The sequence below is a fragment of the Alligator sinensis genome, unplaced genomic scaffold, assembly GCF_000455745.1.
Source record: "Alligator sinensis unplaced genomic scaffold, ASM45574v1 scaffold203_1, whole genome shotgun sequence".
Taxonomy (NCBI): Eukaryota; Metazoa; Chordata; order Crocodylia; family Alligatoridae; genus Alligator; species Alligator sinensis.
Window position 1 is genome coordinate 1 of NW_005841949.1, and position 11701 is coordinate 11701.

The following is an 11701-nucleotide window of genomic DNA, read 5'->3' on the forward strand; positions in this document are numbered from 1 at the left end:
AAAGTAATGGGCAGATTTGGTAACAGTGATGACATGTCAGGATGTTAACGAGTTGGGTTTGTTTAAATGCACACAACAAAGAAGAGACGCTGACTTGAGAGCCCTGGAGATTTAATGTCTCTTCTGGACACACATAATAGATACAGAAGTAGCAACAAGACAAGCTTACTTTATACTGTGCAACTTGGAATTCAATCCTGACTTAAGGGAAAAGCTTATTGAGGTTGAGAAGAAAAATTGAATTCCAAAGCCTCATTTGCTGGTTTTGGCCTCTGAAGGCTGTCAACAAGAGCCAGTTTTGGATTGTGGATACCTGTCCATTAGAATAGGAGAGAAACCCAAGACACTAAACGTAATCCATAGAGCCATCAACAGTAATACCTTTTAACTGCTACAGACCTAAAATGAAATCATAACCTGTCACTAAGATGAGAAGGGCTCTCTGATCTGTTACATATTCCCTTATTTGCTCTATATTCAAGCATCTCAATTGTATGCATTTCTCCTCTGTAAAATCAACACAAAACATATGTCACCCTTGAAATGTACATTTTTTAAAGTCCTTATGAGCATACACAACCTAGCAAGCTTTATGGGTAGCATGACAAAAGCATACCTGGAGTCCAAGTCTGAGGCCAGAAAACATGAAAATTAGTTTAACACAAACATTCAAAGTCAGTCACTGTCCCAGGCTGAGCAGACTGGTAAAATAATGTTCTACCATCTAAGCAGATGTTAATGCTTAAAAACATATGAGATTTTACCAATACATTAAAAGAAGATTGATGAATAGTCGAGGGGTTAGATCCAGCACAAGATTTTCCTCCCACGGTTTTCTGATTCAGGTGTACTGCCACTTGAAACTCTTGCCTGTACTAACCCCTTTCTGTTTCTCCTTCAGAACATTAACTATAACCAAAACTCTATGCTACGTCAAGAGTCTACTGATGGAGAGCTGCTGCAACTTGATTTTAAATGGGGTATTTGTACATACGAGGTACTTGTACTATTAAAGGTTGTAAGGACAAGATACCCTAGATTTAGATTTATTCCCATTCTCAACAGCTGCAAAAAAAGGTTAAACCTCAATTTTTCCACTGCAAGATAAGGAAAAAAAATTAAAAGAATTAGAGATCTCTTCTACTGGGAGACACCGATCCATCCTTCCAGCTGTGCCTTAGTTAGCCCTTTATGCATACGTAGGCAAATGCTTCTCCTTCTGCTTCTAGGGAAGGAACAATCTGCACCCTCCCTTCCTCCCACAGTTGTATACTATTTATTCACAGGCTCCCCATGCTTCCCCTCCCCCTCTCTAGGGACAAGACAGTATTCCCAAATCTAAAGGAAAAAAATCCTCAGTCTTAAAGAATGGAAGCAATAGAATTCCAACCACCTATCTGCTGATCGTTAGCTGAGCAAGAAAGCCCATAGCTTGCCCTACAATTCCCTGAAATCCCTCCCTTTGGGGAAAAAAGGAAAAACAGAGAAAAAAAACCTGCTTGGAAGGCTGCCCTACAACAAACATGGTGTAGTCAGTGTAAATAGGGGTACTGGCAATAAAACCCCTATGAGTACCATTTGCTAGTAAGCCATGCTATTATTTTGAATTTGTTTCTCTGTTAAATTGCTATGCTAAAGCGCATCAGGTTCCAAGTTACCTGGGTAGCTGTTTCAGTATCCTCCTGATCAGAATTATGCCTTTCCACAGGACTGTTTAATGCAGGTCTAATGCTATCTGCACGCTGAAAGGTAAGCACCACAGATTTAGTATGCTATGTGAAACGCAAATACACACACACAAAATTATACAAATATGTTCAAGCTGTGCCTTTCACTCCCATCCATATTATACTCCACTTAAAACAGTTGTGGTAGCAATGAGAAGGCATGCACCTGCAACCGAGATGCAGAAAGAATGTACATGCTTCCCCCCCTTCACAGAACGGAAGGTACATAATTAGGTACAGTGCACCCTGTTTAATTCATAGGCCTCAGATAGAAAAGGCTATGTCCTGACCCTGAGAAAGCACTTAGCCAAAGGATGTAAACAATCTAACTTTAGGAACAGCTTGTGCTAAACTTTTTGCATGTCATTAAGGTTTGTTACCTTGTTTCTAATACCACTGTATATCCCTACAACAGGGTTGTCAAACTCAGCCAGACCCCGGCATTTAACTGACATGCAGATAACTGATGTTTGTTACAATACAAGCAATAGCAAAAAAAACGTGGACTGGCAATGCCTTGTGCTGTTCGGTAAATTATGTACTTCCTTTCCTTTTTCAGGTCCTTGTAACAAGGTATTTAGCAGAATTCACAGATTCATTGGAATCTTATAGGCCACACTGCAAGTGCTTCTGCTATGGCCTCACACTTGCAACCTCTGGGCTATAAACTCCGTGCCTCGGCAACCACATTACCCCAGCCTCCCTTATGCCGTATTCCGTTTATATGTATGTTAGATAAATGCATAACTCAATACTGATATACAAAACAGCATTCATAGACAAGACTCTCAGACAGTTTTTTTATTGTAATCCAGTATCTTGAATAAGAACTAGTTATTATTTTGTTGACTACTTCATTCGCAGTAAACTCTCTGAATAATACAACCTGATCAACACATCAGAGAGAAATCAGCTGGAAATGCCATAGCAATATAATAATGCAACTGGAGAGGTGTCTAAAACTTCTGAGTAAATCATTTAATTTTAGCTCAGATATTAAAATCTTTTCTGTGTAAAAACAGGCTGTTCCTTTAAAAAAAAAAAAAAAGACATACATACATTCTAGGAAATGGGTTGATATATTTTAAATTTTGTATGCACAGAATGAGATAATCATTCACAGACCATGTGTCTTTAAAATGTCTTGTTTCTACTCCACAGTAAGACATTCAAACTAAATCAGATGTTGCAATACTAACAGCTACATTATGCTAAGGAAGCTTGATTTACAGTTGCATTAGAAGATGCCAATTTTTATGGAGATGCAATCTGAATTATAATGCTACACTGACCAAACCCTATGCTAGTGCTAAAGCAAGGAAAAACTGAACATTCAACACATTTCATTTCCCTAATTCATTCATATATTCTCATCTGTGCCTGAGATCTGAACTGAATCCAAGCCATTGATTTTAAAAAAACAACCACTGTTCAAAACATGATCTCATGCCTGACCTGTGTAGGAAAGGGCACCTGGATACGCCCTTCTAAGATGTTGTCAGTTGTTATTTCTACAGAGCGGGTCAGCTGCAGATCCTGAAGAACTAGATGGTATGGAACCTGAGGAAACATCTCTTGAATCTGATGTGCCTGTAAAAAGCAAAGTTTTATAATGTTAAAATTGGAACACCACAAATGATCCAGCAAGTGCCTCAAAAGTTCCATAATGAAAGGGGACCCAGAAGCCCAGATTTTTCCAACCTGTGTTTATATAGGCCAGATTGCTTCCAGTGACCGCAATTCCATTTCCAATGACACTGTCATTACAGTAACTGCATGACTGATTTCGAAATGCAAGTTCTCATCTGTCTTTTGGGACAGAAGCCACAACAGTTGAACTGTTTAATGGCATTCTTGAAGGGGACTAAAGTTTCTATGTCCCCAGAAACTACAGACAAGTAACTGTAGTTTTGTCACTTTGGCAAATGCACTAGGAAATGTTACAGGACAGACTGGTAGTAATTCTCACATTCAGATGCAAAAAGAAGAAACTAAGCTCATAATTACATTATTAATTCCACTAAAGTCAATGGCAAAATTTTGACTTCAATCAGACAAGAATTTTACTCTGAAGCACTATATTCCCAGATTATTCCCCTGAAGGAATACACGTGTCCAAATGACCCACGAACACCTTCTGGAAGTCTTTTTAAATAAGTGTTTACATATAAACAGGTATGATTCCTCAATAACTAAAGTTAGCTCACATTTCAAAACCATTATAACTCAATCCCAGGCTAAGGCTGAAATGGCACCGATAAATCAAAGCATCAGTAGCATCAGTTTTATTGAGCAACTCTCTCTCAAACTACAACCAGTTATTGTTTTGTTTTAACTCCTTATGAAAGCCAGAGGAAACAACTTTCAAATGGACTGAAGTCCGAACTCCCAACTAACAGTCCACTGGATGTCAAGCTGTTTAAATAATGAGCAGCTGAAACCAAAAAGAGAGAGGGGAATCAAAATTATGTGCTTTTAAAGGTCTGAAATCTTACTAACTCCTATGGCTGAAGAAAAATTTGAGGACCTCTACAAATGCTTTCAGCATCAGTACATCTTTACAAAGATCAGAAAGGGAAGAAGCACATGGAAAATAGTGTGTTTCAGAGCACAGGGATAACATAAGGCACACAATGGCAAGCATTTTTGAACTAGTTCAAGAACCACTATCAGACGAAGAGTAAAACATAACAATTCCTTCCTCTTTCATTAGTCTGTGATCAAAATAGCAGCTTCAGCATTTTAAATCCCTAACAATTTATCTCAATATCCTTTCCTGAGGTTTTTGTTAGAAATACAAAGCAGAAGATTGCTTAATTTTCCAATTAAAAAGTATAAAAGTTCGGTTTGCTAACACAGAGGTTTTTTCCTTATATTAGACCAGAAGTGTTCAAACCCTACCCTATGAGCCAGATTCAGCCCCTGGAGTTATGCCATCCAGCTTGCAGGGCTCCCCAGGGTCTGAACATTTGGTGGCAGGGGAGCAGTAACACTGCTCACGTGCTGCCAAATATCTAGACCTATGGGGAGCCTCTGGGCCAGATAGCATGGTCTTATCCACTAGATTGGACACATGGGGTGGCACTGGGCCTGATCCCAGCACATGGGGCCAGGTGGGGGTGTTGTAAGGCCCCAGGCCTGATCTCAGCACTTGGGATTGAGGCAGGAAGGTGTAGCACAAGGACCCAGAGCCCAAGTGCAGCACATGAGGACCATTCGAGGCCATGCAAGGCCCAATCTGGGCATGCAGAGCCAGGCAGAAGCAGCACAAGACCCGATCCTAGTGCACCCAATCCAGCCTGCAGACTGGCCTCAAGCCAAAAAATTGAGCACCGCTGCATTAGGCAATTTAAAAGACAATGCTAAATTATATTAAAATATGTACAAACATAATAAATTATTAGACAGCCTAGACAAAATCCATCCAATGTCATCATATCCAGTAAACAAGGAATAGCTGGTGTTTGTCTGAAGAGTCTGTGAAAGTTTAAATTACTGCAATAAATTGCCTAGAAACTCAATAATATTGTAAAAGTTCTGTTAACCGGCATGCCGGCTTTGTAAGATAAAGTGAAACTGGAAGTGCCCACTGTGTCACTTTCGGTTTCTCCAAGTCCCCACAGCCCGGGGCAAAGCAGCCTGTGCTGCCGAGCCCCCACAGACCGGGGGCATAACAGGCTGTGTGGGGCCTGCCTCTCTGTTCCACAGGGGCCGCAGGAGGGGCAGTGATGCCATGGGAGGGGCAGTGGGACACCCCAGACAGCGGGAGAAGTGGGTCACTCAATTAACTGGCATATTTTGTTATCCAGCATCCCCCATTCCTGGGGGATGCCAGATAACAGAGCTTTTACTGTACTTAAATTGTACTCTTATACAGGTTTAGTGGCAGAGACACCAGTATAGTTAAGTCTTCTATCAGAAAGACTTCATTACTTTTGCAAGACACATCAGTGAACATTTATTAACATATTCTACAGGAGAGTATCCTAAATAGTTTAAACTAAATTAGATCTGCCAGACAAAACAAAAGAAGTACATATATCCCTTTCATTCCAACACAAAAACACCCACGCACGCATAGGAGTACACACCATTAACTGGGCTTACCATAGCATTGAGCTGGGAGTTGCTTGCCTGTGTAATACCAAGGATATTGGTAGTATGCATCACTTCCACTGAAAAACTGGGTAGCCAGCTAGCAATACGAGAACCTAAAAGAAAGAAAGAAACCAAAAGATCACAGGTGTGAATACAGGTGGTTTCGAGCTGAGCTTTTTGTACAACTACAGTTTATACAACTGTCTACTTCAAGAGCGGGCAATTATTTCAGGCAGAGGGCTGCTTATAGAGTTTTGGCAAGCCATCAAGGGTCACAAGGGTAGCCCTGCCCCTCAACAGTGCCCTACCCCCTGGTCGCCATCTTGGGACCAGAAGTCCCACCCCTAGCCCCTGACCTTTACTATTGGAAGGTCCCTCCCCTTGCCCCCCCCCCCAATACTCCTTTCAGCAAAGTTTTGCCATCTCGAAGCCAGAAAAATACCAAATTATATTCTAAAAATCAAACATTTACTACAACATTTGATTTCAAAAAATATTTTTGTCCTAGTTCACATATGTTTGTGTAGTGTACACACGGGTGATTGCCAGGGATTGGGGTTTTACGTTTCCTACGGAAAAACAGAGAAAACCACGGATCCCCTGTTTTTAGCTGGAGAAAATGAGGATTTCTCTTTCTGGCAGAGAAATCTGTGGATTCTCCGCTTTTGCAAAGAGCTCTTGCAGGCTGGCACAGCACCAGCCTGCAAGAGCCAATTGCAAAAAGGGCGGGAAACCCGCAGCCCTGGCCAGAGGGGGAGGGAGAGGGGGGAGGGCAGGGCCTGAGCCTCTGAAGCAGCCAAGGCCAGGCTCAGGCTCAGACTCGCCCTTCGCCCCTGGAGCATGGAGGTAAGTGGGGCCGTGAGGCAGGGATGGGGAAGATGGTTGGGGGCTGAGGTAGCGAGGTGGTGCTGCTGGCCCCAGGCAGCACATCGCAGCTGGCAGCAGAGCCAGGCTGTGAGGGTAGGAGAGCCCCTCTGCAGGGGGGCTTTGCAGGCAAGCGATGTGGGGCACAGTGTGGTGGTGTCTGACCTTTCAGATAAAGATTACAGAAACAAGACAGACAACCATAAGTCCATTGTGCAACAGAGCAACATCTGAGCTGCTCTGCTATAGGCAGGCTGGGAGCTCCGTTAGTGCAAACCAAACTGAACCACTATCAACCTACACCAAACCAAAATGGTTTCAAGATGATCAAATGACAAAACTTGGGGGACAACTGGGAAAGACAGCACACCAAAATCTGAAAGATTTGCAAGGCAGGTTTTGTCTGCTCCAGCAAGAGCCGATTTACCTGCATGCCTTGGGACCAGTGAAAAGTTCATGTGCTTTGTGAGTACATCACGTAATATGTTACCAAACCCAAAAGAAACAAATCCCTTGCAAGAACAAACCTGCTTTGATTGTAAGCTTTCTTTTAAAGGCAAGTTCTCTCAGACCTCTAGAGGTTCTGATGGGGCCAAGTCTTGTAAGGCCTTTGCATGCTGTAACTAGTACAAGGGGGATTAAATGGAGCTAATATTGATGTACCTAACCAGGACATCAACAGAAACAGCCTTTTAAGATTGGACACTGATCAGACAGCAAAGCAAAGAAACAAACACAGGAAATTCCTGCTCTATCAATGGACATGAAAACATATGGAATAAACAACAATTCTAAAACAGTCAACCAACTGTGCAAAACTCAAGGAAACAGGAGGAGCCACATAGCGGTCAAGACACAAAAGGGCTCTCTAAAGTCTGTGTGTACTCTTGGAAGTACACATCTGAGTTGCTGTGAAACAACACTCCCCCCTAAATATGAAAAGGGGGCAATGGGGTTCCTATGATTTAAGTCAGGGGTTTTCAACCTTTTTTAAGGAGAGCACCCCTTCTGGTGGGTACCCGCTTCCAGACGTGAAGCAGAGGGAGAAGGTGTCCCCCTGGCAGCCAAACGCAAAGCGGTAGTAGCGATGGCGCACAGCAACAGCAGTGGCGTGGCAGCGTGCAGGCATATGGCAGCAGAGCTTCCCAGATAGCCCCGCTTCTGCACGCTGCTACCACGTCCTCCCTGGGGCTTTCCCAAGTACCCCCAGTTAACAACCCCTCATTTAAGTTTACCATAGACTGCAACGCAGATTCACCTGCAGAGAAGGCTGCTCCTCTTTGGTAGGGGGGGTTTTGAATAATATCAACTTAAAAGCCTGGATGACTAACCATCAAAATGGAAGAAGTGATTATGTTGGTTCAAGTGGGGTCTGCCTTCTGCTACTGCCACAGGCCCCAAGTTCTCATCCAGGTTCTCTCTTTGATGGTCCTCTCTAACCCGATGACTGTCTGTGATATTAAGAGACATTCTGCAGGTGGGGCAGGATGTATCCTGTTCAAGCCAGGATCGTAGGCATGAGCTGACAAGAAACAAGGCAACAAAGTACCAATGAGCTTACAGTGCTTGTCTAAGGCATCAATATCATGAGTAGACTGACAGGAGGCAGTATATTCCATGTAGCTTATTAACACATGCATGTCAACACCCTGGAGACATTTTCAAATTCCTTGAAGGCTTCCAACCAGAACTACAGCTTGCTTGGTCTTTTCAACCAAAGAAAGGGTACTTTGCTTCCATAAACTAACTTCCAAGCAAACCCCCGCCACCTGTAGAGAACCTCAGTAATTGGCCAACTAGTAATTCAACTTGCCCAACTAGCTCAGAGCAAGTAATTTCTACTTGAAAGGGGAAATATAATGATTCTTTAGCATCAGTGATAATAGTAACCAAGTAAGGAGATTTTGTGGTTGGACTGGTTAATCTTCAAGGTAGTCTCATTAGACTGGTCTGGTGTTCCCACTCCAATGAACTGCCTCAATGTTTTTCTTGAAATATTTAGTTTTATCCATATAGTTATGAAGCATGAGAACTTGATGAACAGAAAAAAAAAATCACTGATGCAAGTGAAAGCATATTCAGGGAGCCCTTTTCATAAATGCTAATGATTAATTAGCTTCTGCTACTGAAAAAAACAGGGATTGGAGTTCCAGAACTTAGAATTTCACCAAGCACTTTGCTTCCTGATTGAGACTGGACTGACCCAGTTGTGAAATTTTCTCCATTCAAAATCTTTTTCTTTTATAAAGGTTCAATATACTTTCTTCAAACATTTTAGCATTCTAGTCCACTTTGTACTTGCATAATGTTTAGCAGCAGAGGATCTCAATGCATGTTATTGGAGCAATCAATAAATATAACATCCATTTTACAAGTTGTAAAACTCAAGTAGACATCAGTCAAGTGACTTGCTCAATGCCAGACTACAAGTCAGAGGCAAATGTTCTAAGTCCAGTGGGTCAAGCAGTCTAATTAAACTGAATAAACAACTGATAGCCAGATATGAGAGTAATGGGCATGCTAGAAATGGCAAAATGGATACAGTGAAAAATCTACATCAACTTGGTCCTCCAGAGAATGCACCAAGAAGCACATAATTGTTACCACTGTTGTTCCATCATTGAATACAGCCATTTATTTGCTCATATAGCAAATAAATCTGAGGTACTGCTGAGAAGGCAAATTCAAATCACGCTCTCCTAAAAGCTATAGATAGAACTTTCAAAGAGACCTAAAAGATGTAGCTGCCCAATTCTTATTATAATTTAGTAAGGTTTGGGCACAAGGCTGATCTAAACTATATGAATCTGCTCTGCTGTCTTTTTACAACCCCAAGATAAATGACTACACAGTCCTGTACAACTGAGGACAGGAGAAAATGCTTCATGTTTTGTCTGGTAGTATCAAAAATAAACTGAAAGGAGAAAATTAATTCTTAGTAGATAAAAAGGTTAATTTATTTGATTATTTATTTTGCATTAGAGTTAAATCATCCAATGCTGCCTCTCTAAACTGTTGGCTCCATGCAGCTGAGATTAATGTAGCTTCAGAGAGAATGCAGAGATGCCATTTTAGGTACATGGGAAACCATTTCTCTTAAGAGGAGAGTCAGAGTTTCTTAAGTGCATGACTGATGATTAAATAAGAATTTCCGCAGCTTTATAATAAGAATTTCTGCAACAGCAACAAATTATCTCATTAGAGGCTTACTGGAAGGCAGATAAATATGTATGACAAGGTTTGCAGCAAACTACAACAAATTAGCCCCCAGATTATAACCTCTGATTTGATGATAAACTGTCAAAAGAGCCACAGAAGGAGTGCTTAACAAAGGGTGGTGGCTCATATAAACCACAAAAAATGAATTTAAGTGGCTCTTCAAGTAAATCAACCTTCATTGTTAAGTTCTTGCCTCCATAGCCACCCCCCATTTTTTTAAACACATGGCTGGGGTATCATCGGTCTTCTATTTTTCTTTACCATCCAAAAAGCAACGTTGCATGGAGGTTGGAATAAGGGATAAAGGAAAACAAATTAGCAATGCTCAAATCATGCTACGTTACACTTCCTGCAATCAATCAATTCAACACTATCACTTCCCCAGATACATACTTGTGAAAGAGGTGCCCACATGGAAGTTTACGTGCAGACTGCATGGAGTCCCAGCAAATGGCACAATCATCATTATTAACAGCGAGTTCTTCAGGAGTTGCAACTGCAAACCTACAAAGGAAAAAAGCCAAGTAATTGATTACATGAACCCCAATACAGCTACAGAACTAGCAGCTGTTCCACCAAAAAGCCTAATTCTTTGCACTCACCATTCCCTCTGGGAAAAGGTGAAGCAGTAGTTTGCAGTCTTTTCCAAAGCCCAACCTCATATTACAACAGCAAAAAAAGTTTGAATCTATCACCTAACAATTCTGGAACCACAGCATTATCTACCTCAAAAGGGACCTGTCTTCACTCTCCCTAAGGCCTCGATTACTAGGTTGAGAACTCCCATGTACAGTGTTGGCTCAAGAAAAGGTGATACTTCTTAAAAACCAATGCAGTTGTTCACATCAATTTGAAAATTATTTTTCTTTTAGGTGTGAGTGATGGTTTCAGGCATTTTTTTCTGCACTTCAGTACAAACTCTGCATTTTTATGTCATGGGCAAACAGCTTAGCTCTAGCAGTCCTGTGCAGATGCTACGTTAGTGATACTACAGTAAGGTCACTTTACGGAAGAAGTGCACTCGCAGGCAGGGCAATGAATCCTGCCAACAGTTTCATGAAGAATCTTTCAATATCTTGCAGAGAAATCATAGAATGCCTGCAGCATGTCTAGGCCACAAGTTTCTTTTGCCCAGCCGCAGTGCCCTCAAACACTACACTGCTCCCAGTAGGCTGTCTCCTGACCCGAGTAGCCACCTCCATGCAGGTTCTGTGGACTGGTTAATTAGCACAGTCGAATGACAGTGCCAGTATGCTCACTCACAGCATAGTACAGGCACAGCTACACTACTTCTGGTTCAGGGACATGTCACACAGCAGAGCAAAATGTATGAAGACACCATTCCGAGGTACAGTAAGTTCGCTCTTGAGAGCTAACTGGTAGGGTTATGCTAAGCTTTGGTCCCCGATTCGATTTAGCAGAGATTCAGCCTGATTTGGTGGTTGAATCTCCGAATCCGAATCAAAATCAGGAGACCCTTTACACTCTCCAAATTGAATTGGAAACCTCTGAATCAATTCAGACAGATTCAGAAAGATTCAACGATTCGGATATAGATGCAGCTTTAAATGTTTTTTCTACATACCTCAAGGTACCAGACGGCTTGCAAATGCTGCAATGCTGGGGCAGATGGAGCATCCCACAGGAGTGCAGGGAGCTCCCCAGCAAGCTTGGCAGCAGGCTCAAAAGTGGACCAGAAGCACTTCCAGGTCCGCCAGGGAGCACACTGGGGGGGTCCCCCCTGCACCTCCCTGGCTCAGTGGCTGGTGCCTCCCGGGGCTGGGGGGGCACCC

The 11701-nt window shown here is 42.2% G+C and overlaps 1 protein-coding gene across 2 annotated transcripts in view; it reads right to left on the reverse strand.

The window, feature by feature from the left end:
• Positions 1–187: 187 nt before the first annotated feature.
• AMFR (autocrine motility factor receptor) overlaps positions 188–11701 on the reverse strand; it is a 28120-nt gene continuing 16606 nt past the window's right edge. The window contains exons 8-13 of one of the 2 annotated variants that reach the window (XM_006020223.3): positions 10302–10412; positions 8021–8211; positions 5835–5938; positions 3183–3317; positions 1659–1742; positions 188–313 (exon numbers count right to left, since the gene is read on the reverse strand). In XM_006020223.3, the coding sequence (XP_006020285.3) occupies positions 203–313; positions 1659–1742; positions 3183–3317; positions 5835–5938; positions 8021–8211; positions 10302–10412 (736 nt within the window). In that variant the 3' untranslated portion in view covers positions 188–202. Of the gene's footprint in view, positions 319–1658; positions 1743–3182; positions 3318–5834; positions 5939–8020; positions 8212–10301; positions 10413–11701 lie in introns of both variants that reach the window. The other variant, XM_025199810.1, reaches the window with a different exon arrangement.